At 37.3% G+C, this 27,119-nt stretch overlaps 2 protein-coding genes across 5 annotated transcripts; both read left to right on the top strand.

The window, feature by feature from the left end:
- The first annotated feature begins 15 nt into the window (after positions 1-15).
- On the top strand, positions 16-10,884 carry LOC139933850 (uncharacterized). 2 transcript variants are annotated; one of them, XM_071928082.1, is made up of 9 exons: positions 16-129; positions 1,627-1,815; positions 2,484-2,726; positions 3,185-4,881; positions 5,341-5,405; positions 5,728-6,193; positions 7,058-7,243; positions 7,535-7,635; positions 8,317-10,884. In XM_071928082.1, the coding sequence occupies exons 2-9, from the start codon at positions 1,650-1,652 to the stop codon at positions 8,414-8,416; spliced, it is 3,024 nt and encodes a 1,007-aa protein (XP_071784183.1). In that variant the 5' UTR covers positions 16-129; positions 1,627-1,649; the 3' UTR covers positions 8,417-10,884. The 2 variants fall into 2 exon arrangements, with proteins under 2 accessions (XP_071784183.1, XP_071784184.1); XM_071928083.1 differs by having other exon boundaries at positions 25-129; positions 1,630-1,815.
- Positions 10,885-12,032: 1,148 nt separating this feature from the next.
- On the top strand, positions 12,033-26,533 carry LOC139933847 (mannose-1-phosphate guanylyltransferase catalytic subunit beta-like). Of its 3 annotated transcripts, none has more exons than XM_071928076.1 (10): positions 12,033-12,209; positions 15,655-15,827; positions 16,288-16,368; positions 16,925-16,973; positions 17,355-17,497; positions 19,533-19,688; positions 20,422-20,500; positions 21,636-21,763; positions 22,989-23,171; positions 23,709-26,533. In XM_071928076.1, exons 2-10 carry the CDS (start codon positions 15,699-15,701, stop codon positions 23,838-23,840), a joined length of 1,080 nt encoding a protein of 359 aa, XP_071784177.1. In that variant the 5' UTR covers positions 12,033-12,209; positions 15,655-15,698; the 3' UTR covers positions 23,841-26,533. The 3 variants fall into 3 exon arrangements, with proteins under 3 accessions (XP_071784177.1, XP_071784178.1, XP_071784180.1); XM_071928077.1 differs by lacking the exon at positions 12,033-12,209 and adding an exon at positions 13,392-13,479; XM_071928079.1 differs by lacking the exon at positions 12,033-12,209 and adding an exon at positions 15,076-15,424.
- The last annotated feature ends 586 nt before the right edge of the window (positions 26,534-27,119 follow it).

Below are 27,119 nucleotides of genomic sequence, written 5' to 3'. Positions count from 1 at the left end.
CGCCCTCAACGGTGAAGTAGCGAACTTTTGACGGCGGTGATGGCGCCTGCCTGTATTCGGTGAATTAGCTGCAAGAATTTTGTCAGAATAAATGACATTTTGACGTCCAGTAAAGCCATTTTCGTTTGGGTAAGAATAATGCATATACAGTTAATTTGCTTAAGAGTGAAATGCCGCAATAATTTAAATAATGAACGTTTTCTGCCGAGATTTACAGACCAGTTTTGGTAGCAATTGAAAATGAATGTAATTTTGTGCAGTGTATTTGGCCGTAGGCCTACAACAACCAAATTTACGTACATAAACATATGGCGAAATATCGTTCAATCATGGAGGTAGTCTATTTTGTATTTTTATAATCAGTGTGAAATTATTAAATAATTAATGATGTCATATTTCGTAGCATCCCCATTTCGATCCATGTGAGGCTTAGTGTGTAAACAAGATTTTTGTCATGTATGTGTGCACCTTTTCTGAAAATGAAATTACTTGGTGGTAGTAGTAAGTAGTAGGCCTATTTTTAGTATTTACAAACGAAATATTATAATTGTTTTTGTCATTTATTGTTTGTTCACAAATCATAAAAGAATGTGGGATGGGAATGATTGGCACTTACTTGATATTGATTATGTTGATATAAGATAACTTAATTGTTTTATCGTAAAGGCTTATATAATATAGTATAGAATAATGTTCTAGGAACAGTTTATATTTTAAAATTGAAACTAAAATAAATAAATAATTGTTATTGTTTTTAAATTTGTTGTTGTTTATTAACATGTATGATTAATATACAGACTACAGTTACATGGGTTTTATACAGCAGACCAGTAGAGTTAACTATGCTTATTTTGGCATGTGTGTATTGTTATTATCTAATAAATTTAGGAAACGTTTCCAAATGGCCTTAAAAGTTTTACAGCAAAAATATAGCGATTACCAAAGACCCATATATTGCTTATTTTTCATGATTTAGTTGGTTGTGCATGCTCTTCTGTGTCTACATTCTGTCATTCTTGGGGGAGATAGGAACAGTCAGATAATTTATTTTGTCCATAACAATGAAAAATGATGCCAATTTGAAACCTTAAAGGCACTGTTGGACACTTTTGGTAATTGTCAAAGACCAGTTTTCTTACTTGGTGTATCTCAACATTATGCATTTATAAAATAACAACCCTGTGAAAATTTGAACTCATTTGGTTGTTGAAGTTGTGAGAGAATAATGGAAGAAAAAACACCCTTGTCGCACAAGTTCGTGCGTTCAGATGCTTCTTGAATTTGAGATCTCTGCTGAGGTCTTGAAATCAATTCAAATATTTTAGTGAGAAATTACTTCTTTCGCAAAAACTATGTTACTTCAGAGGGAGCCGTTCCTCTCAATGTATTATACTATCAACAGCTCTCCATTGCTCATTACCGAGTAAGTTTCTATGCTTGCAATTATTTTGAGTAATTTACAATAGTGTCTAGCGCCTTTTTTTTTAAACTGATAGCTTTTTAGAAGAAAACTTTTTGTTTTATTGTATCAGAACCAAGTAGTCTTTAAGAATAAAAATCAAAACCTTTATTTTCTAAAAGTAAGTTACCAAAACTTCATGAAGTGGTTGTCCTTATCTTTTCCAGCAGATGTTGTAGACTGAGCTAAAATGGCAGATGAATACTGCCGTAGTCTTTTGAAGGTTGCAGTAGCCCAGCTGTGCCAGGGGTTGGGGTGGCATGCTGTACATACAACACCATGTGACCTTCTGACAGACGTCTTGCAGAGATACCTTGAACATCTAGCAAGACATTCTCACCGCTATGCTGAACAATGTAAGTGAAGACTGAATGTGATTTGTTTTGGAGGGTGGAGATAGCCCTTAGTACTGACTCTTCAGGCAGTGATAGTTTACAATGCAATGTATACATAGTTATGGCTGCTGAGTTGTAAAAAAAAAAAAAAAAGTAAATACAGGACATAAATCCTAAACCTCCACCTTTAAAGAAACATTGTATTGGCAATTCAAATCAGCAGAAAACTGAGTTGGTGATGAGAACCCATCATAGTCCTCACCAGACTAGCCAGACAGCAATTTTGAAAATGTTTTGTGGGTGATATATGAGAGAAAAATTTACTATTCTGTTTTCTTCATTTTTCTTTGTTCACCGGAGTTTCACTTGTAAAGTATTACCTCATTTGTGAAAAAAATCAATGTCCATGCAGTACTAAAACTTGATAAAGAGAGTCCCTACTGATACATTAGAAAGCTTACCCCAAAAAAGACCAGTAAGCGGTTGTTAATTGTAAATTATGCTTGAAAGTATACATGTAAAATATGTTGGTTTTTATAAATAATAATACTAAACATGTATGCAGCTCATACAACAAAAGGTCTCTTTGCGCTGTACAAATTATTGTCTAAAAAACTTCACAACATTTTGTTTGTTGGTTTGGAAACATTTGTTTGACATTATTTGTTTGATTTGTTTTTCCTCACAAGATGGTCGGACTGATCCCAACCTGGATGATGTTGGTTTGACATTCTCCCACATGCATGTCCGTTTGAATGAGCTGGAGACATACCTGAAGGAGGTTGAACCTATCCCCTTTGCTCATCCTCTACCATCGTTCCCGATTCCTAAGAGAAACAATCTCCAGATTCCTCAGCCAGGAAGCAGAGATTGCAGGGAGAGGTTGGAATACATCCCAGAGCATATGCCACCATTAGGTGACATTGCAGGAGGTAGGTACACCTTAACATCAAAGGGGCATGCCCTGATACTTCACAAAGGAAATAGAGGCAATTGCACCTAGGGCCGATTTTACAAAACAATCAAAATAATCGCAAGACAAATTGTCATTATTACCATAGTGATTTGTATTGTGACATCAAACTTTACTTAGCAACTGTTACTGATTCGCATGATCTTTGTCTCTTTTTGAAGTCGGCTGCTTGTCATTACATCAGTGCTACTTGAAACAACCCAAGATCAATTTACAAGAAAACTCCTTAGTGCTCTTGCCCTTTCAAGAGCAAAGCATCAGGCCTGCAAAGGGGGGGGGGGGTAATTTAATTTCAACATCATTTTATTTCCACTATTTCTTAAAAAAGAAGGAAGCTCTCTAATAATTTGAATAATGACTTTCTAAACTCTGCAATTTCTACAAATGTAACACTTTTTATTTGTATCAATCTTGCAGAATATGGTGAAGGTCTTGATTCAATGGATTTATCCCATTCATCTCGGATGTCAATTGATATTGATGGCTACGAGCCACACACACCCCTCATGAGTCCCAACTCACCTCGAGGTGATAAACGTGAGCTTCTTAGTCCAGCCAGTGAATTTAACTATAAGAGACTGCGGCTAATTGATGATGGCACACCCCGAGAGCTAACAGCAATATCCATGGGTATCAATGGAGAAATAACACCTAAGAGAGAAGGCAGGCTTCCTGTTGCGACCACACCTCCTCGTAAACCATTAGTAGAACGCAGAAGTGGTCTTCCCCAAATACCTCTCTCAAAACAAGATACCAAAATGGACGGGCTGCTAACTAAAGTCCCAAAATCTCCACGACCAAGTGCTAACATTGATCTCAAATCATCTAAAGCAAAGGGTATCACCCCACCAAAGCCCAAACCCAAATCACCAAAGCATTTGTTTTTCTCACCAAGTGGTGCTCCGTCTGTGTTTCAAGTGAAACCCAAAAGTCCAGCTGTAGTTATCATGGATAAAGTCAAAGAGTTAATGCCCTCTGGGAGTAAGAGCCTTAAAGTCACAGGACCTAATATCGGAACGTTACTCATCACAACAAAGAAATCATCAGAGACTGCACCCATCACTCCAACGCATCATAGTGATGACGATAAGAGTCCAAGCCCTAAGAAACCATCTGCTTTGGATGTTTATGACTTTGAAGATGAGGATACTAAGCCAAGACCCTCCAAGACGTTTGATCCATGTGGAGAGGCGCCAGACCCTTCTAAAGCTGTCCTCCCATCCGCAAGGTTAATAGTGGACGATGAAGAGGAAGTTGTGGCAAATGAAGCCAGCATAAATGACACTATTGAATCTGTTATATCCAAAATGGCTCGAAGTAGTGACAATAAACCTGGTAAAAAGAATGGTAAAGAAGACAGGACTAAAGAAAAGGGCAAGGATAAAGTTAAAGAAAAGGGTAAAGATAAAACCAACGAGAAGGGTAAAGGTGGACTTCTTGATATGGCAAACAAATCTACTCAGGAGAAGTCTAGTAGTAAAGGACAATCTTTGCCTCCAAAGCTGTTATTTAAACATGCCTGGCGGGACAGTGAAGGGGCAACCACATCTGCGACATCACTTAAACTTCTCATCAAAACAGATAAGTCTGATTCAAAAGACAAGAGGGAAAATAAAGAGAAGAAAGATAAAACTAAGAAGAGCAGTGATGAAAAATCTGTCGGTAAAGTGTCCAAGAAGGAGCGTTCCAAACGGAAAAAGGACCAAATGAAAAAAGACAAACTGAAAAAGAAAAAAATGGATAAGAAACGTAAATTGCAAGAGTTGTCAGGTAAGAGGCCGAGCTCGGACGGAGAAACAGAGCCAGACTCTCAAAAGCAGCCAGCTATCGCTAAGCTCAACATCATCACCAAGAATCCGAAATCCATGAAGGTACGTCTTGTGTCGCAGTCAGAGAGTGCATCCAGTAGTCCAAGTCGAGATAAGACAGATGAGAAACAACAGAAAGATAAGATGAATCAGAAGAAGAAACGCAAGGATAAGGAGAGAAAGGCTAAGGTGAAGGCAGCGAGAGAGTCTCTCAAGAAGGCTAAGAAGAAAGATGGAAACACTGGTGTGAAGAGAGGGAAAGATGACAAGAGCTCCTCAGAAGAACCTCCTGAGAAAATAGCTAAGGTAATTCATGCATCCATCTCTTAATCTGTACCTTTGCTTAGTAAAGGCCTTTCTATAAGCCATTTTGAGATATGGTGTTTCTATAAGCCATTTTAAGGTATGGTGGACATGTTACTATAACAATATTTGGTTTTAGGTAAATTTGTCTTTATACACCCAAACCCAACAGTGCAATCCTATAGTGACCGTCATACCTCAACAAGGCTAATTGGAATGTCACAGCCCAAATTGTTGCCATTGGAAGTTTGAAAACTATCGTATGGCAAAGCCATAAAGTAACAAAAAAAGAAAGCCACAGTTTGTAACAATGTTCTGCAAATATTCAATAGTGCATGTAGTGTTGGATAACTTGGAGCAATTTTGAGGCGATACTGAGTGACTTTTACACTTCACTGCCTTTGGGATAAAACAAGTGTCATCCAATAATTATGGTCTTTTTGGAATTGTTTTTATTTCCAGTTAATTGTTCCCAAGATAACATTGAGGATGGGTGCTGCATCTTCAAAAGGAGAGGCCACAAAAATGTGAGTAGTGCTTAGAAGATTATAAGAAGAATAAGAAAAAATAGATCTCTTAAAGCCAATTGTCAGATGTTAGTGGGAAATCTGCTTGGTTGTTGTTAAACGGGCTTTGCATCGGTGGAACAATAGAAGCGCACAGACTGTATGCAAAGGATGGGCCACCGAACAACCTCCTTTCAATCTCTTTAGGAGGGTACCCTATTCAAGGGTTTAGAGTCTACAAGGAGGATTGGTCCGTTGGGAAACCCAAGTCATATGAGGGCAGATGAAATTTTTTCATTTATCATAAAAGTAAAAATATATTTTTCAATTTATTTGATTGTAGATTTATCAAGAAGCAATCAGAAATGCCCAAACCACCACCAGCAAGAGCTCGTACCCCATCATCTTCCTCTTCATCATCCTCATCATCCTCCCCATCCCCCTCCCCAAGGCGGAAATCACCCTCTCCATCTCCGCCCCCATGTTCTCCTTCCCCTCCGCCTCGTTCACCATCCCCCCAATCCAGCTCTCCCAGCCCCAAACCCAAGAAGACCCCAGCTGCCAAGAAGGCATCCCAATCCAAGAAAGCATCGCAGCCCAAGAAAACTGTTGTGGCATCTCCACCGCCTTCCCCGCCCGCACCCAGGTCTCCATCTCCCCCACCTCCATCTCCCCCAGCCCCTAAGATACCTGTGACTGCACCACCTGTAAGGAAAGCAGCTTCTAAGGCATTCTCAGCAATAGCTAAACCAACTAAGGGTGTCCCTGCTGTGTCAACTGTTACCTCTCAGCCAACCACTCCCATTAAGGTAAGACAATCTTAGAAGCAAGTTCGAATGCAAACATTTAGTCGACCAGTAAATGACAGCTGACCAGCATCGTACATGCGCAGTGATGCACTCACTCGAATGACTAACTTGAGTCATCGAGAACACTCCACTGCCTTCCCCTTGAGTTCGATTTAAAATAGTCAACCTTTAGTTAACCATGGCGCACAATCGAACTTGCTCTTAGAAACAGTCAATAATTCACTAACTGAATCCCGCCCACTTCCAGTAGGATCCAGTTTAAGTTCCTACTTGCTTGCATCAAAGAGCTAAGCCTAAGCTAACTCTATTCTAGTTTCCTGCCTATATGCACATTAAGCTAAGCTTACCTTCAAGCTAAACCTCATTAGTAGTATGCTGTAACAGAGTCCAGCAGCATCCTGAAGACGATCAGTGCATACTGATCCAAAAGTTGAGGGCTGTTAACCCACATTAAATAAAATAAAAAAACACCTCATAAAGGGAGATTATGAACAAAGTGTCTCTCTCAAGTTTACTGGATTTTAAATTTGGAACCCAGTGTTTCTGGTTCATAGAGCAAGCACCCTTGTTTACAGGTTTCCACAGGCTTGCAAGCTACAGTGATTAAGTTCACTTGTGAGGAATCCTTGTTTCATTACCAGAAATAAAGACCAATAAAGGGTTGAAATGTCAAGTCATGAATTATTTTTTGCATACCATATTGTCCTTTTGGTTCATAAGCAGTTTGCAACAGCTAATTCTTTTTTTCTCAGAAATAATAATAATAATAATAATAATAATAATAATAATAATATAATAAATAATGAAAATTTATTTTTATTCAAACGTTCATCTTGTTGTGTCTGATTCTGTTTTGTTTATCAGGGTATCTCGGTACCTACAAAAGCATCTCTAAAAGCCCCTGTTGAGAAACCTGCTATGACAAAGGGAGCTGGTAAAACAGCAACAGGCCAGAAATCACCAGGAGGTGCTCCAGCTGGAGGGGCTGGTGTGACAGTAGGAAGCTCAGCTCAGCGTACTGTTATTCTAGAGACTGTTGGAACTGTAGTGGTAAGGGACCAGGGACTGATTTTATGGCTCTGCTTATCGCTGAATTCTGTGCTTACGATCACCATTCTTTGCTTACATGACAAGCGCTGAATTTCTGTGTAATTGGCTGAGAATTGCGCTTGGCGTGTATTCTTTGTTTTTGTTTTTTATCTCAGTGATGCCAACATACTCGAGTTGTATTTTATTGTTTTCTTATCAAGTCCAGACAGATTAACTGAAAAAATGTCTGGTGTACTCGTTGTTTGTAAGATTTTTGAATTAGATTTCTGGATTCTATTTTTGTTTTTTCAGAGTGACACTGGAGAGAGGATTTGGATTTGTCCAAACTGTAAATTGCCAGATGATGGGAGTGCAATGGTGGGATGTGATACGTGTGATGATTGGTATCATTGGTAAGACACACTTCAGTATTTCATACATTATCTGCTAAATGCAAACGCTATACATCTGTGACTGGTGTCCTGCTTATTTTGCTGAATAGAAAATCTTTAAGCAATAATTTCTGCTGTTAATGTAGTTTGTGAAATTTGATCATGGACTGGGCAATGGAGGCGATCGCCATGCCTTGGTGCCCCTTTAATTACATGTTCCTCAAAACAGGCATGATATTCTTTTTACTTAAGTTAGGTCTGATTTTTGATTGGTTTTGCCCCTGACAAATCCTGAAAAGTTTCAATTAAAATCAGCCTGAAATGTTTATATTGTACATGTACTTGATAAATAAGTCATAGCCTTTTCATAGGACCAAATGTCATGCCTGTCAAAGTGGTGTCCTTTATCAATGAGAAGGTGCCTTGAGTCCGGTTCATACCCGCTGCGAATGGGAATGCGAATGAGAATGCGAATGCGAATGCGAATCTGAATGCGAATGCGAATGCGCATGTGAATGCGATACAAATGTTGATGACACAAATTTGCAACAATTAATTTGGGAGAGTAAAGCTATGCTCAACAAAGAGGTGGTGTTGAATTTCACTTCGCATTCGCATGAAATATGAGCAGGGCTTTAGAAGAACAAAAAACCTGGCTTGTTACTCCATTGTAAATTGTTCCCTCTCTCTATTTTTTCCCAGGCCATGTGTAGGTATCAAGGAAGAACCAACGGAGTCAAATTGGTACTGTCCTCGATGCCGGGTCCCGAGCAAGAAAAAAGGCAAAAAGAAACATAAATAAGCACTAAGTATTTAGGTAGGTTTACACCTTGACGGTAACACATGAATTATGATGTCATGGCTGGGTCAAATTCAAATCATGTCAAAGAAGTGTTGTTTCTTGAGGTCTGTGTCAAGGAAGTGTTGTTTCTTGATGTCTGTCATCCTCAAAATGTGCAAGACATGTCTCTGAATTCCACTGGAGTAAAACAAAGTACATTGCAACTAGGGAGGTTTAAAAGAACACTGTGAACATATAGGTTTTGTTGTCTGTTTGTAAAGTGTTTTGAAGATGGACACCCTTTTTCATCTCTTGTGTAAAAAGTATTCCAACTGAGTGATTTGTTTGCCAAGTGTTAACATTTACAAGGAATTGGTCACACACTGTGGTCACACATTACCTAGGATTCGAAACTGTATGGTTGCGATACATTCCAGTAAGGCTTGCAGTAATTCCACAGATTATGTTGCAGAGATGGGACCCAACATCATGAATGTAGGACCCTACATCATAAATGTAGGACCCTACATCATGAATGTAGTCACTCATACTTGACTTATACCAGTCACAAAATGGATGGCAATAACCTGAGTCTGTGAATCAAGTGCTGTATCTGTAATGGTAACTGTTTCAAATGTTTAGTCAGATCCTGTATGTTATGATCTTTACTTGTAAGACTTAATTAATGTAATGAGCTGTATGTCATTGTTTGTTATTGACAGAACAAAAACCTCTGAAAGAAATCTAATTGATACAAAGTTGTTTTTTGTACTGACTGTATATTTTTAATCCTGTGAAATATTTTTCAATATTATATTGTGTGGTGTAAAGTTATAGTATAGACCGTCTCTGTTTGTCTTGAAAAGGTTAGAAATGAATTGTCATTCTTCTAATTTCAATCTCTTTTCACATTCTTCTAATTTCAATCTCTTTCCATTGTTGAAATTAGTTTATTATAAAATCATAGTCTGCAAGGGGGCTCAACAATTTTACTGAAATCAGTGGCACAACTGAGGGAGTTTCCGTGCTTGGGGTGCAAATGGAAGAGCCCTTCTAAAACATGAATTTCTTTGATGTTCATAACTTTTATCTCCCCAAGATTTTTTTTATTTTTAAAGACTTTTTATATTTAGGTTTGCCTGAAACACGAGGTTGAAATGAGAGGGGTCCTAAAGCCATGTCTGAATTAGTGGCTGTAATTTGATCGTCATGAGAACTTGCATTGAAGAATAGGACGTCCTTAGCAACAGCTGTAGCAACAACAGCCAATTTAGACAAAGCTCAAGTACAGTTGTTTGTATATTATTTGACTCCGTCTTCATGAAATGAATTTTAAATTTTCTCTTTTGCTGGGTCTGAGCTAGTGATAAAGTGCAGCCACACTTTCTTCAGCTCTGACAAAAGAACTCCTTGTCACATTCTCTTAGCAAAATAATTCACCATTCTGTATGAAATGCAAAATTGAATATATTAAATTGCAATTATTGTCACATAGATTTCGTAAGTAGATGTGGATTCTACCTCAGTGAGTAAATCACAGACTTGTGAAACATTCAAAGGACAACCTTTACCACTTTCTGAATGATATTGCACAGGAAATGCCATAACATGTCTTAGTTGGTCTTTGTCAGTTAGAGCGGAGTTGGTACAAATATAGATTGTGTAGGAGTGCAAAGGTGAAAATATCAAATGTTAAATTCAACAAGGCCAAGCAGAGTTTAAGAAAATATTCTCTGCATTGCATGAACACAGAACATTCATTATTTATTTTGTGTAAAGCCCAAGTAATCACCAAAATGTACAAGATTGTATTATTGCATCCTCTATGAGGGTGTTTTGTAAATCTGTGAAAGGTTTGTTGATGGCTGGTCTAGAAATGAGAATAGTCAAACACTGAAGGGCGCTAGTAACTTTGTCATTTGATTGGAGGATAAAGCCATCACTGAGTAAACTAAATGGACAAGAATTCTTTTCACCATTCGCTTTGAGAGTTTTTTGTGTGGCAGTGTTTTAGGCATGGTTTGGTCTATTGTGAAATAAAGACCTCCAATCCTCCAATTAAATAACACCAAGCATCATGCCTTGTATTTGCACCTGATGATAAACTTCACACAACACTTGTGTTTATCACATGTGTATTAATTAAGAACCAATGTAACTTTGATATACTTTACCACTGGACAATTTAATTTGTTCGCCACAAAAATGTATCACTTGTCAAGATTGTATGAATTGAATAATTTAATAATGACCAATAAAGAAAAAAAACACATCAAGTGGCATGAATTTTAAAGCAACAATATAACTTCTGTTGACGGGTTTGCAACTGTGAAGAACTGAAGCCCGCCCTCTGTGTTGTTACTTGGATGTACTAAGTGAAACAAGGGTTTTCTTCATCAAATTTAGCTGTGATACTTGTTTACTTCAAGATATGAAATTATTATGATTAGGAAGACAAATTATTGGTAATAAAATGGCATGAATTTTAAAGGGAATAGTTGGTTCCAACGTGTTCATGGTTGATTTACTTATTGTTTGATATACAGTGGTGTTTGTATACTACTTTGCTCCTTCAATGCGAGGTTAAAACTTAATTTCCCTAGTTGTACTTTTCAGCATTCTTTTTTTTTTTGAGGTTGAGACTCACAAAGTGTTTTATTTTTCAAAAGCAAGCAGCCGATTACACGAAACACTAGGATTAATTCTAACTCGACTTAGGACGAGTAACCCGTCCTAACTTAGGATGGCTTCAATGTGTCCTAAGATGAATTTGGAAGAGTTTGGTGAAATCGGAGATGAGTATTTATTTTTCAGAGACAAAGCCGACGGAGTCGTTGCTTTAACTACAGCAGAAGCAGTAGGCCTACACACAGCAGTTAAAGACATCTAGGTACCTAGAAGCTGATGTTGCTATGGGTTAAGTACGTGGTTGCTATGGGTATAGTACATCGGTTACCATAATGACAGTACAGTGATTGGTATAGTCATAGCTCACTGGTTGCTATGGGTTTAGTACACTGGTTTGCTTTGGGTGGTTGCTATGTTTGTAGAGCATGGGTTTCTTTTTATAGTACATTTTTATAGCCATGTTGCAGCCTTTTAAAAAAACTCATTTATTCAAAGGAATTATAGAGGGCTTGGGTGGGGGGGGGGGGGTCATGAAGAACCCCCTAGTTCTTGGGTTTAGTAAGTAGACCTAGGCCTAGCCCTAGTTTGAATAACTGAATCTTATTTAAAGAGATGGTTTTAACCAAATAACGATTTTTTAAATTTTAAATCTCGACTGTGTCTGTCAAATTAGTTTCACAGTATAGTAGTTGTCGTTTTACTCTAAGCTCCCGCCCCCTTTTACACTGTTTACTAGTCGAACGTGTCAACTTTCATTCAAGATTGATCCATTACAAAAGGGGTGTGAAAAAAATACTTGAGACTTTAGCCATCATACAGGAGGGTGTTATATATTTTTTATTGATAAATAATATAGTGTTTAGATTGCTTGAAATATAAATATTGATCAGAATTGTTAAATAACAGCTAGTAAACATGTGTTATACCCTGTGACACACTTTGGTTACTCCCTTGGTTAAAATGGTTCAGTCCAACAGGTCAAAGGTTGATATTTGCTATTAGCTGAGAGAAGTTCGACGTGGCGACAGCGGGCTGTATTGAAATGCTTGAAAAACTCTCATGAATGTCTTTTGCACTGCAACTTATGCTGAATAGTGTCACTAAATAAAGTCTTCGTTATTTCGTTCATAAACAACTGAGTTTTTTTGTCTTCGTTGAGTAGAGTGCTACGTTGTTTCATTTTGCGGTAAGTAAACTCTCACTTCAGTTCAGCCTAGTCTCATTCTCTCATGACTTTCGTCGTTTTAACACACAGCAGTGCACGTGTGACTGTGAGGGAAACAAGTCACCTTGCCCCGGTCAAGACGCCGCCTTCGCAAATGTCGCTCCATGCTAAGTCGCCCCCAGCATGCAGCAAGCTCGCCCCTAAACAATGTCGCCCCTGTCTGCCGGAGTCGTCCCTGACAAAGTCCCCCCTTCTATAAATTTCGCCCAATACACAAGTGACCATTCTTTCGATGCAATTTTTTAAAAGGAAGTCTTAAATAAGGCACTGCTGGAGTGCTGAACACTATTTATGCATTGGTAATAATTACTCAAAATAATTGTTATCATAAAAACTGACTGCTGACTTGCTGGTGAGCAATGGAGAGTTGTTGACATGGTTGATACATGGAGGCAGGAGGTAGATATAGTGTAGTGAATCCCATTAACAGCTAGCTGCCAAGCATGTGCTTGCTTTTTATAAATTTAGTGCTTGCAGTTGCACCAGAGACTTTTACCATCCACCTTTTGTATAGGGAAAGAATGGGTCATTCATTCTGGGAATGTCAGCTAGCTGCAAATGGTGAACAATGAACTCCTAAGCCCCCAGTGTAGTATAAAAGCCTATAGTAAGTTCTTATGTGTACACCTATTGAGCAGGCCCTAATCCTTTTGCTTACTGTGCATAGCCATATAAAAACAAATGTAGACAATAAGTCACTCTCACTCTTCTCCAGCTTTTGGTACAGACAGGTTGTATCTCTCTAACTTAGTAATAGTAGTAGTACAAAGGTTCATAGCATAATGATGGTTGTCCAAAGGCTGACTGTGGAAACTGAATTGGTAGTACACTACTCCTATACAGCAACCTTTCAGCTAGAACAGGGGTCGAAATTAAGTGTGTTTTCATGGTAGTCAGCAGGGCTAGTGACCAATAATTTTTAGTGGCCCTGATTAGAATTTGGTAGCCCGAAAGACACATTATGTCTCGCGTCACGGCTCAAACTTTACAATACACCAATAATATAGTTCTTTATTGTTTGTGATGATGATTTTTGCATCATTTTTCCACTAGCCCGTCGGGCTATCAAACTGGAAAAATGAGTAGCCCGGCTGTAAATCTGGTAGACCCGGGCTAGCGGGCTAGTGGCAATTTCGACCCCTGTAGAAGACACCATTAGTGCGACAAGGTTGTTTTTCCTTCCATTATTCCATGGCAACTTCAACAACCAATTGAGCTCAAATTTGGACAGGTTTGTTATTTTATGCATATATGTTGAGATACACCAAGCGAGAAGAGTGGTCTTTGACAATTACCAATAGTGTCTAGTGTCTTCAAGACAAGTGTGCAAAATAAGATACTATACTAACTCATGAAACAAGTGCAACTGCAGTGCAAAAAAATGTAGTGTGAAATGTACCGTCTAATAAAATATTTGTTTATGTTCTACAGGTGTTTTTTATACTTTTTATTTTTAGTTTTATTTAATCATCGTTTCATCATTTGGTTGATAGTAAAGCCTGGTTCATCTTCCTGCAAATGCAAAGCGATTTCGGTATCGCATGGCTGTTTTTGCAGCGAGATTAATGCAACATTAATTTTTGTATTATAAGTATCCTGTATTGTAATTCATCTTTTGTTGGTTTTAAAGTAAACAATTATGAAGATTAACAATTTAAGTTTGTTTTTAAAAATTAGTATTCCTTATAAGTTAAATTTCTTGTTCTTAATTAAATGCCGAGTTACAACGGGAGAATGTTTTTCTAAATTTATTTTGAATCAAGTTAAAAACAACAAAATTTACCGATAGAAAATCATTGCAAAATAAAACATTTATTTATATTTTTTGTTTATCAAAAGGCGGGAAAAAAAGCCATACAAACCTTCTACATGCAGTACCTTATGTGTACATGCCATATTAGGTCAGCTCGTGATCATTTACTCAATACTATTTTCCTACTTTTTTCTCCAAGAGCTGAATATCATGCCTGAATAGCTGAAAAAGAAATTGTCACAATTGGTGCTACATGTACATCGTGTACATTTTTAAATTTAGGCATGTTAGGGCATACCTTGCGCTATGGTTAGGGGAACAGTGATTAAACTTTACTATTAAGTATAATATTCATGGTACCCTCTGATCCTCTTTATCCACCGAAGAAACTTTCTCTTTGCTGGGCAGCTTCATTACACACCTCTGTTTACATGTAGCTACAGCTTCATTACACAACTGTGTTTACATATGTAGCTACGCTAAAGTAAAAGATCAAACAGTGAAATATATAGGCAAACCTGGTGACACTTTGATTCTATGCAAATGCATTGTGCCATCCATATCCTGCTGAGGTCAAGGGTCAACAACTCCACAACAATTGATTCTGGGCGGTGGGTAGAAATGGTTGGACTTGAGTATTGATATTGTGGAAGGGTGTTAGTGAAGGGACATTCAGTACAGCAGTAAACAATATACCATTTAAGTGTTACAAAATTAGGTAATCTGGTTAGTGAACAGAATCATGTCACAATAAATAAAGCCAGCAGATTTGATGTGACTGAAACTAAAATGAAATCATTAAAGTTCCCACATCAACATCAGATGTATGCAGGGATGACATAGTTCAGACTATTATCTGAATTCAGACATTTTAAAAGCCGGGTAAACAAAAATGTTGAATTCCACAAAAGTCCTGCTCTACTTCTATAGAACTAACTAAGGATACTCTTCCCAGAAGTTGGAATTTAAAAAAACGCTTCGAGATAGACTCTTCTAGGGTTGAAACGTCAGGCCACTAACTGGTTTTTTGACATTGATTGATGTAATAAAAAAGCCTAACTTACTGCATGGTGTGTGAAATATAGAGATCATAATTACATACATCGCTCGTCAGTATCCAATAAACAGGCCTTGAACTTTGCTCTTGAATGGGCACAGCAATGTTCCTCTGATAAGGTGATAAGGGGTATTCTAAGGGAAAATGTAAGTTTGTATTGGAACCTTGCAGAGGGCACCACAGCAAAATCACAGTGCACCACACCACTTGCTCTGGGTGCTTTGGGTTGTGTCAAGGCCTGATCTGAGACTACGGCCCAACTTCATAGAGCTACTTTTAAAGCAGAAAATATTGCTCTTAAATGTTGTGCTACCGATCACAAATTGCACATGTACATGGTAGTTAGGCTGTTATCTTTTTTTTCTGGTAAGCATAATTTTGTTGTGCTCAGCTGCTTTTTTTTTTGCTTTTAAAAGCATCTGACTGAGTCCAAGTGGAGGTTTGGAAGAGGCCCTCTGACCACATGTGCCTATTGGAAGCCATATCTTTAAGGCTAATGGTTTAATTTAACCAGCGTATGAGCATTTTCTTTTGAATTATGGATCCCATCTCTCTTATACTTTGTGAACTTATTATAATATTTGTACTGTTTACAGGTTTCAAACCTTTGTGCTGTAAGTAAGCAAGAAACACAGCTGCAATGAAGGCCCTTATTCTTGTGGGTGGATATGGAACCAGGCTACGACCTTTGACATTGAGTCGCCCTAAACCACTGGTGGAGTTTTGCAACAAACCTATGTTACTTCATCAAGTAGAAGCTCTGGCTGCAGTAAGTATATAACCCCCCCCCCCCCCCAAGCCAATTCTCAGGATATTTGAATAGTATCTGGTACACAGCAGGGTTTTTGTTATTTCACTGCCTCAGACATACTGAGCTGGCAGTGAGTAGGCTGGTGCTATGGGCCAAACTCAGGGACACTGTTGCTGAGGCAGACCACAAACCACCTTTGTGGACACCATTCTGGCCTGCGACCGGAAGAGCTGCGTACAGCAAGCGATGACCAATGGGTTTGGAGGGCCATCATCCGATGCTCCGCATGGACTGAGTGAATTTTGTCATGGTTTCATGGTTGCAGGACCCAATATTTGGTCCAAATGCAGCACAACCTAGACTTGGCAAAGCTCCAAGAAAGACTTGTTTTGTGAACCAATGGCCCCTCAGGGGCCTACATCTTGAGGAATGATACGTCATGAAGAAACTCCATAATTTATTTCCTTTGAATATACAGGTTGGTGTCAAAGAAATCATACTTGCTGTAAGTTACCGGGCAGAACTTCTTGAACAGGAACTCAAAGAACAAGAAAAGAAGGTAAACACAAAATGCAAACAAACCATACTAAGTGAGTAACCATGAAAGGCCACTGTGTGTACCATGTATATTATAAATTGTGTTGATACTGTATGTATTGATATATTTGTGATTTATCCCTGCTATTCTGCTGATTGACGATTTGAAACCATTTCAACATTCTTCCTGCAACTTGTCTATAGTTTTGTACATATGTACATCATCATGGTTATCCATACATGAATGCATACAGCATATAGGCATTGCTCATGAATGGCAACTTTATAAATTGTTTGTGTCTTCTGTTGTTGTTTGGTTTAGTCTCTCAATCTAATACCATCTAAAAATTTTGGATTTGAACAACATTTAATAATAATAATACTAATAATAATAACACATAGCGCTTAATACAGAGTTTCTAAGCGCTGGAACATAAATGTTATTAAACACACTAAATGATCAATTTTAACAAGAATTTATTTCATTGAGAAACCTTGTCTTAGTTGAGTTGCACAGTCTGTTGTCGGCAGGTGAATCTGTTCTTGATTAATGATTTCTTGTCTTGTTTGGATTACAGTTGGGAATCAAGATCACAACATCACATGAAGAAGAACCATTAGGAACAGGTAAAACTCAACATTCCATATTTTTTGCCAACCAGTAATGCTAGTATGTTCATATGGTGCCGACATTATTGCTGCCGGGTGGGTGTTGAGTTTGCAAGATGCCGAGTTTGCGAGGTGCCGAAGTGTCCGGTATTTGTGTGTAATACTTCAGCACAATTTGTAGGAAGGTCTGTTGGTTCAACATACTTTTGCACATGTTGCGCTGCCGCTTGTTGCTTGTCAATTCAAACCTGAGTTGATTCACCTCGCTACTCTCAGAGACCACACAGACCTTGCTCCTTATGCTCTGCTATACAAGGGACATTGTTCAATAAACATCCCCCCTTAAATCATAAAAAGGAAAAAAGATTTATTTTCTGTTGTTTTTGTTTGTTGTTTTAGCTGGTCCCCTGGCCTTGGCACGTGATATCTTAAAGGAAAGCAGTGAACCATTCTTTGTCTTAAACAGTGACATCAGTTGTGAGTTTCCATTCCAAGAGATGTTAGATTTTCATAAACGTCACGGCAAAGAAGGAACAATTGTTGTAAGTTACTGATTGATACTTTTGTTTGTCAGGACTATTGTTTTAGCAGATTGAGTCAAATACATTCATTTTCCTTTATTAGCATGTTGCATTGACGATTTCCATCATTGATTATTGGTTGTTTTGAACCCTAACCCGACGTGTATTGACCCTTTACAGACCATTAAGTTTTGTATATGCTCAGACATTGCTAATTGTGTTGTTTTTTGCTCTGTTATCTTCAGGTAATTGAAACACTGAAATTCTTTATGTTGTTTTGGAAATGTGCATCTTATTTTTACATGTGAAATATTAGAAATATTGGTTTGATACCTTTCTTTGAACCTCTTGTTTCAGTGTACATTGCTTGTCTTTCTTCGTTGTATGTTTTAAACAAATACAATGTTCTTTATCTCTGCATATGTTACCATTAACATGTACGTATCTGAAATATTTTGATTTGTTTAGAAATGTGCATCTTATTTTTACATGTGAAATATCTGAAATATTGGTTTGATACACTTTCTTTGAACCTCTTGTTTCAGTGTACATTGCTTGTCATTCTTCGTTGTATGTTTTAAACAAATACAATGTTTTTTATCTCTGCATATGTTACCATTAACATGTACATCTGAAATATTTTGATTTGTTTTAGAAATGTGTATCCTATTTTTACATGTGAAATATTTGAAATATTGGTTTGATACACTTTCTTTGAACCTCTTGTTTCAGTGTACATTGCTTGTCATTGTCAAATGCAATGTTCTTTATCTCTGATGTTACCATGTACATTTTTAATGCTGATAATGTTTGACAATTGAATATTTTGTCTCTGCACTCTATTACAGGACTGATACCTCACAGAGGCAATGAAGGCGATTGCCTCCATTCTCCATGGGCATTGCCTTGGTACCCTTGAAAAGATCCATAGAAATTTGTATTTTCCTCATAAGGTTCCCTTTTACCATGGGAAAAAGCCTTGGTGCCCTTGCCCTTTCAAAAATAAGCATATAGGTCTGCTTTCAATTTTCCCCGATTATCTTGTCCCCATGAGTATGCTAATCTGGTCGGACAAACACTATTGGTTGGTACTAAACATAGAGTGTGGCACTGGCTAGATGCACAACATGTATACATCAACCCCACATACAAAAAGGAACAATATTCACTCATTTTACCAACCAGTAGTGTTAATGCACATGCCCGACGATGTGCAATTCAGTATTTAACTGGAAGGGTCTATTGCACTGGCCAGGAAAAATCAGTGATTGTTTTTGTTGATTTATAAAACTTCTTCCCCTTTTTAAAAAATAAGACGCAATAATATGAATAACAGATGAAGAAATTGCTTCAGTAAACAAAGTGTGTTATGGTTTCTATGATTGTAACTGAACTGAAGTGTATGTATTTATTATTGCTGCTAATCATGTATGTTACTGTGTCTAATTGAAATTGTATTTTTTTCTATTCATCACTGACAGAATTGTTGTGCATTGCTTTCCACTTTGCCAAACCTAAACCTTTCTTATTTGAGTGTGATATCTATAAACATTTGTGTGATTCTGCAATGTGCATTTTTAACTACCGGTATTCATTCATCTGATTTGTTTACATCTTTCTTTTTGTATGCATTTTGTTATACCACCTTTTTATGCATTTTTTTAATATTTCTTTATCGTTAATTTATTAGCGACAGTTTTGTCACTTATATATGATGGCATCTGTCATTATAACTATATGTTTATTGTTATATATGTAAAGATGACAATAGGTGAGCTGTCATTAATGTGTGTTAGTAATAGTTCCATTAATGTCCCCCTATTGTATTTAAGTACTGTAACACATTGAAGGTAATTCAGTCAGTTAGATATAGTGTATAAATCTCAATATTATTACAATTATGCAACACTTTTATATACAGTTAGATGTGAATGAATATATCCCAACTAGCTAGGCCTAGGAGGTATTTATATATGTTTCTTGTAACTTCACTAAAAAAGTGCATAATTCTTAATATCTACGTTCGTGTATTAAATCTTTGCTTATTTCTACCCAGGTCACCAAAGTGGAAGAGCCTTCCAAATATGGTGTGGTAGTTTATAATGAGACGGGACAAATCCAAAGATTTGTAGAAAAGCCACAGACGTTTGTATCTAATAAGATCAATGCTGGCATGTACATCTTCAGCGCTGGTATATTGGATAGAATAGAGGTAAGTTGTGTTTGTTTCTTTGATATTCATTAAGGTGGTGAGCAAGACACTTAAAGGCACTGGACACGTTTGGTAACTCTCACTTGGTGTATTCCAACATAATGCATAAAATAACAAATCTGTGTTTAGACTCGATTGGTCATGAGTTGAAAGAGAAGAATGAAAGAAAAAACACCCTTGTTGCACAACCTTGTGTGCTTTAAGATGCATAATAAAAGGCTTCATGTCTGAAGCATTTTATTATTTGGTTGAGAAATAACCTCTTTTTCAAAAACTATGTTACTTCAGAGGTAGCCGTTTCTCACAATGTTTATACTATCAACAGCTCTTTGTTGCATGTTTGAGTGATTACCACTAGTATCCAATGCCTTTAACTATAATTGCTTCTCTTCACCCAGGAGGAAGTGGGCCACAGAAACTCAACCATTTTTTTCCTGTGTAAACAGCTTAATGAAATTATTCCCATGGCCCAATTTCACAGAGCTGCTTCCAAGCTTAAATTGTCTGCTAATCAGAAATGAGCAGTATACCAGTCACAACATACATATACATGTATACATGTTGTCTGGTATTTTGGCTGGTAACCTGCTAAGCATAACTTTGTGCTAGCTACTTTTTGAGCTTAAGCAGCTCTAAAAAAATTGTGCCCATTTTTGTTACTGATTGATAGCCCACTGAGTTTAATTTAAGCTAAATTGTTAATTTCTGTTCCTCTCTATATATTTTTCTTTAGTTGAGACCAACGTCCATTGAGAGAGAAGTATTCCCACAGATGGCTCTAGATGGACAGCTCTTTGCAATGAATTTAAAAGGTACAACTGACTTCAGTTCTTATTGGACCAAACACAGATTGGTTCAAAAGATGTCTGTAAACAAAGTGGTTCATACAATAATTTATAGCGCAAAGTTTTCTTTGTTCATCCTTTTCTTCTTGCTAACTGCTTTCTACTCCTTCATTGTCACTCTTTTTTTCACCTGAGTGATTCCGTTACTATGCATTGGTGTACTTACGTGTGTTTTGTGTTATCATTTTAGTCTTTGAGAAAGCCCTGCCAGGTTCAAAACATGCGGCCATTAACAATGATTGGAAATCAGTTGAGGTTTGCAGCACCATGTGTAAACCTCTTTAGAGTAGTGTTGGTTCTGAAAAGAAATGGCGGTTCAGCACTACTCTATAGAGTTTTAGACATGGTTCTACCTCAAACCTCACCTGATTAAACTCCTACAATGTAAAGTTTCAAATCCTACTTTACTCCTACTTTACTCCTACTTCATGTGGAGTGTCATGGCTGAGCGGTCAAGTACACCAGATTCAAGCTCTGCTGTATCTGATTAGTAGGGTGTAGGTTCGAGTCCCACTCTTGACACTTGTGACCTTAAGCAAGACACTTGACCATTATTGCTACGTCCTTAGGATTGGTTGTTAAGCCGTAGGTTTCCAGGTAAACCATTTCAAGGTGCCATGTATGGGATGGGTCTTATAATTCAAAACCTATCAAGAACAAAATAATGAGCTCTTTGGGACGCCCTTTGAGTATGGAAAACGTTTCGTAAGAACTGTATTATTATAGTTATCACTATTATTACTTACAAATTAGAACTGATTATTTTATGAATGACTTTTTGAACATTTATAATGAACATTGAAACGTTTATTATACATCTTGTGATCTTTGTCCTTGATTATTTGTGTACTAATAATAATGCTGCCATTTATGTGATTGTATGTAGGGTTAATAATGCTGCCATTTATGTGATTGTATGTAGGGTTAATAATGCTGCCATTTATGTGATTGTATGTAGGGTTAATAATGCTGCCATTTATGTGATTGTATGTAGGGTTAATAATGCTGCCATTTATGTGATTGTATGTAGGGTTAATAATGCTGCCATTTATGTGATTGTATGTAGGGTTAATAATGCTGCCATTTATGTGATTGTATGTAGGGTTCTGGATGGATGTAGGTCAGCCTAAAGATTTCTTGATTGGAATGGCTTTATATCTAAACTCACTCCGACAGAATAACCCACAAGCTTTACACACTGGTCCTGGCATAGTCGGCAATGTATTAGTGGTGAGTAACATTACATTGACATGTTGATAGGATTACTTCTAATAATGGATGCCACCAAATGCTTCCTAAAATGTCGCCTTTTTTGTCAGCTAGGGCAAGTTTGCGCAAAAACTATCGTTGACTATACTTTCTAGTCAATAATAGTTGGACTACACTAGTCGACTATTTTGAACCAGCCTGCTTGGCCTGGGCCCAATTTCATGGAGCTGCTAAGCACACTAATTTGCTTAGCATGGAATTTCTTCTTTGATAAAAAACAGGATAACCAACCAAATTTGCATTTGTTGCAAGTTGCTTATTATTGGTATTCGACTGTTGTTTGCTTATCCTGAAAATCACATGGAAATTTGGTTGGTAATCCTGTTTTTATCAAGGCAAACATTGCATCCTAAGCAAATTTTTGTGCTTAGCAGTTCTAAGAAATTGGGCCGAGGTTGCATCTCTGGTAATCAATGGCTGTTTTCACAGCACAGTGTAGAGTGGACAAGGTATCAGAAAATGATAAAGTACGTTGAGTTGCCACTTTGATATGACATAACTAGAGTCATTCACACTTCTGTTCGCATGCCCAGCTAATGTCACTAAACAACCACTAGTTAACCATTGGTCTTTGCATTGACTTGACAAATGAATCATATCCTAGATAAATAATGCTATTGTAATACATTAGGGCTCAATTTCATGGATCTGCTTAAGCAGAAAATTTTGCTAAACAGTTTCCTGCTTAAAAGAAATAAGTAGGATACCAGTCACAAGTTGCACATGATGGTACTTTTGGCTGGTAACCTTAATATGGTAAGCATAATGTTGCTGTGCTTAGCTACTGTATGTGCTTAAGCAGCTCTATAAAATTGGGCCCTGATGATGAGGTACTGTATGATATTGGATTTGGGTAGAATGAGGAAGGTATATCAGGCAGGGTTAGATGACAAATCACAGTCTTGGTGCTCCACTACAGGAGGGTTATACCTACTCTGGATGTTAACTCCATTGGTACCTTAGTTATTACATCGTATGATATTGGATTTGGGTAGAATGAGGAAGGTATATCAGGCAGGGTTAGATGACAAATCACAGTCTTGGTACTCCAATACAGGAGGGTTATACCTACTCTGGATGTTACCTACATTGGTACCTGTTATTACATTTTTTTCACTAATAATTATAACTTGTTATTTAATGTGTGTTTTTCAAGCTGTTGATTGAATTTTGTTTTGTTTTTAAGGATCCAAGTGCCAAGATTGGGGATAACTGTAGGATAGGTCCGAATGTTGTGATAGGTCCCAATGTGACGATAGAGGATGGTGTTTGTATCAAACGTACTACGGTTCTCAAAAATACAACAATCAAATCACATGCTTGGATCGACTCGTCTCTGATTGGCTGGGCGTGTCATGTGGGACAATGGGTAAGAACGTTGTTTTTAAATAAATTAAAATCCAAGTTTTACTAGTGCCTTATCACACCCTACGGGCGCCTCACCTTCGTTATTTTTAAATTGTAAGTCTCACTATTATCGCCATGTTTAAATTCACTGACCGATGTCTGATCAATAGAATTCAACAAGCCGTTTTCGCACTCAATTATTACCGTAATTTCCTGCGTGTAAAGCGCTTGGCATATAAGGCGCACTACTCTTAAATTAACAAAATAAGTGGCAAAGCAATGAGCATGCGCAGACGAGAATCAATGCCTAACCACGGTTCGCAATGAGCATGCGCAGACAAGAATCAATGGCTAACCACGGTTCGCAATGAGCGTGCGCAGACAAGAATCAATGGCTAACCATGGTTCCTTGTCCAACACTGTTGTTGTTTGTAAAAGTCCTCGCTACGCAAGCATAATAGTGTCGATCTTAAGTACTAAACTTGAAGTAAACTAAATACAAATCTTGAAGACTGTATTCAAAGAAGTGATGGCATTCTTTGACTATTGTCTACTACAGGTTCGGATGGAGAATGTATGTGTTTTAGGTGAAGACGTAATCGTTAAAGATGAGCTGTACATCAATGGTGGGCGTATTCTTCCACATAAATCCATCGGTGCATCAGTAAACGACCCTCAGATTATAATGTAATGTTTCTTAGGCAGTGATATCTAGTGTTTCCTAGGCAGGTATCATGGGTCTTCCAGTGCAGTTGCTACTTTAGGTGCCTTAACCCCAACTAATATCACTACAAGAGGTTGCATTTGTTCTCATTGTAACGGAGTGACAGTCCAACTCAATGTTTCTTCTTCAAATTCAAGCGCGTCGCAGCTCACCTCGTGTTTTGGTTACCTCACAATTGTTTGTATGCCAATGTCTCAGTTATGCGTGCGTTCAAAACTTAACTGTCAAGATTTACCCCTAGGAAAATGTTAATATCACTTAAAAATGTTGTGTTTTGTGACATTAGCTGCTTTTCACCCCTTGTGTAGATGACCGTTGCTGAGATAAATGTTTGAATTCAGCCTCTGTCCACGGATACATATTTAATTGTGAAAAAAACATTTCGAATCAAATCAAAATAAAACAGTGGAATGTATCCATTGTATTATCATTTACTTCGCACAACTCTCAGCTAGCGATGTTTGTTTTATTGCGTAAGGCCGCCATGTAAGCGTACCACAAAATTCTCAGCTAATGATGTATTTTTTTAATGCGCTAGCCGCCATTGCTGAGATAAAACAATGGAATGTTATTTTATCGTGCCCAACGCACAACCTCTCAGTTTATGTTTCCATCGTTTTATCACGCGCAAAGCACATTATCAGCTACTGTTGGGTGTTTTTTGCACAAGCCTCCATTGCTGAGATAAACTTATGTAAACATAGAGATGCTACATGTATGCTCGCCTCTCAGCAAATGATCGCCTTCATTTGACCTCTCTTATACAGACAACTATTTGAGTTTCTGGTGTCATATGCAAGGGGGTTTATTAGCAGAAACGTCTGATGTCATGATAATAATTTTGGTTTGAGGAAGCTGAATTGCGTAGGAAACGGTTACAAAGTGTTGGAGCATAAGGCATGTAAAGGCAATTACGGAGCATTCAAGGAACTTTGGCAATCAAGAATTATTCTTTTAATTTCAAGGTCAGCTGCGCCTATTTTCATTAGGACTGCTGCTTTACTGCAAGACTGTTAGCTTTTTAAAATGGATATAATATATACTATGAAGTGAATGATGCTGCCTCTAGAGATGTTTTGTGCCATTTCACATGAATTTTTAAGAAATGATTTTAGTTTACAATTGGTTGAATATTTAATGCAGATGATCTCTGTTTTAAGAAGACTGGCTTTAAATTATAAAGAAATAAATTGTGTTTTTCTGTGAAGATTCTGATAATTGAGGGCATTCTGTTTGACTCAGTGGTTTCTTCACCTCTGTCGACCCTGGTTCGAATCCTGCTTTAGGCTAGAGCCTCGCAGGAGGACTGGCTTTTCAGTCCCTACTTGATTGACTTGGATTTCCAGATTTTGGTTTTCCTTGTAAAAATGACATTTCTTCAACATTTTCTATACATGTCAGTTACTCATGTGTTTGGGTCACAGTGCTAGTCTCTCTTAAGAGATACAGACCAGACCTCCCTAATTGATATCAGTAACAAAGAATGATAGTTTACTCTATTCTTAAATTATTCCCAATATGTAAACTAATTGATGTAGATAATTAGAGCCAGTTTATGATATTTTCTTTGTTTTAAGAGTGGAAAGGAGAATTTTTTACGACGATGCAATTTTGTTTAGGGTGTTATTTTCTAAAGCGCCCATTTGTGAAACAACTGCTTGTTTTTGATGCTTTGCTAACTACATGTACACATCGATGTAAAACTGGGCCAAAATCGTTAGGTACAATTGCTATTGCAAACATAACCAATAATAAGGTGTAAAGTATACCTTTGTTTTGGGGGACCTTACAATTGTTTTAATCCTATAAAAATGTAGATGTTTACCAGCAAACAAACCTCTAAAAAAATGAATTTCAAATGGTGGTTGCATTTTCAAGATACATGTATCACCTAAAATACATAAGTCCTCGTAAGGGCAGGACTTATGTCCGTAGTTTGTCTTATTTTATTTTGAATCATCTATTAAGATATTAGCCTGCCGTAGTCGTGACCTCATCCCAAACCCCAACCCCAACTTGTTCACACCGCACGATACACACAGAGACGTATTGTACTCTACATTTTTCTCATTCGTGAATCTAAAATAACTGCACTAATGACTTTCAGTAGTTTGTTTATAACCTACTCAAAGCAGTCCACAGTTTTTTACTGTTATTTTTGCCAAATTTGAATACTGTCACAACACTAAAATTAAGTTTATACACATGTGCCAATTGTACGATTGAATGCGTTGGTAAGGAAGTAGCGCAACCTCAAAAGGAAATGATATCAGACTACGACAACAAAATAACCCCTTGCGCCATCTTCACACGCCTAGGGTTTGCCATTTTTATCAAGCATGTAAACCCACACGCGTTGCCTAAAAAGCGCAGTATGCAGTAGCATGCATGGGGCAACAGAGCGGCTGTATTTAAGGATGGGTCTGTTTTGTAGTTTGGATTGCAGGTTTGCTTTGTGAAAGATTCATCGCACCGTTTGATTTTTTTAGTAAAAATATAAATTCATTCACATCCCTTTATTTCATTTACTATCATGTCACTTTTTTTTACCAAAAACAATTATTTTCTTGTACAAATTTTATAAATGTCTAACATTGAGTAGATTCAACTTGAGTTTTATACTAGAAAGGTGTACAATAATCATTCCAATTTCAAACACATCAGTTGAAATATTATAAATACATTGTCATTTATATTAAATTCCTTGTTTGCAATAAAGAGCGACAAAACTATAATTCTTATGTGCGATTTGTCTGTTTTTATTCAAAAGAAGTCCATCATGAACACAATAATTTATCTTCTTTTTCTATGCAGAATTCTACAGTTAATTAAGTGTGTTTTTAAGGTCAAATTCAGTTTTGTGAGTGGAATTTATGATAGGATTGGATTGGATGTTGTTTAATGTTAACTGATTTCAAACTTGAAGGGTTTCAATTGCCATTTTACACTACTTTACACTACTTCAACATGAAGATAGAGACTCTTTATTTGTTTCCCTTTATAACAACTCTATCTTCTGGGAAAAATAGTAAACATAAGTAAAGTAAAAATAAGGAAAACCACGATTGTTAGGTTTTGTTCAGATGATCTTCCCAACAAGAACTCTGTAAAGCTCCCACAAGTTGGCAAACTGGCAACAGTCATTCTCTTTCAAACAAACATTGGTTTAATGTATATGACTGAATTGCACAAATCAATAACTTGTGATTCAGTAACTAAACAGCAATCTAGTCATTGAGCTTAGAC

The sequence above is a fragment of the Asterias amurensis genome, chromosome 2, assembly GCF_032118995.1.
Source record: "Asterias amurensis chromosome 2, ASM3211899v1".
In the NCBI taxonomy this organism is placed as follows: domain Eukaryota; kingdom Metazoa; phylum Echinodermata; class Asteroidea; order Forcipulatida; family Asteriidae; genus Asterias; species Asterias amurensis.
Note: the sequence above shows the minus strand (reverse complement) of the source record. Positions and strands in the feature narration are given on the sequence as shown.

What these genes read in the sequence shown, in the direction of transcription:
- LOC139933850 (XM_071928082.1), top strand. Translation starts at nt 1,650, where the DNA reads ATGGCAGATGAATACTGCCGTAGTCTTTTGAAGGTTGCAGTAGCCCAG. An exon ending in CTCCTGAGAAAATAGCTAAG is followed by an intron (nt 4,882 to 5,340) that starts GTAATTCATGCA and finishes TTTTATTTCCAG; the next exon opens with TTAATTGTTCCCAAGATAAC. An exon ending in TGTGATGATTGGTATCATTG is followed by an intron (nt 7,636 to 8,316) that starts GTAAGACACACT and finishes ATTTTTTCCCAG; the next exon opens with GCCATGTGTAGGTATCAAGG.
- LOC139933847 (XM_071928076.1), top strand. Translation starts at nt 15,699, where the DNA reads ATGAAGGCCCTTATTCTTGTGGGTGGATATGGAACCAGGCTACGACCT. An exon ending in AAGTAGAAGCTCTGGCTGCA is followed by an intron (nt 15,828 to 16,287) that starts GTAAGTATATAA and finishes TTGAATATACAG; the next exon opens with GTTGGTGTCAAAGAAATCAT. An exon ending in TCAAAGAACAAGAAAAGAAG is followed by an intron (nt 16,369 to 16,924) that starts GTAAACACAAAA and finishes TTTGGATTACAG; the next exon opens with TTGGGAATCAAGATCACAAC.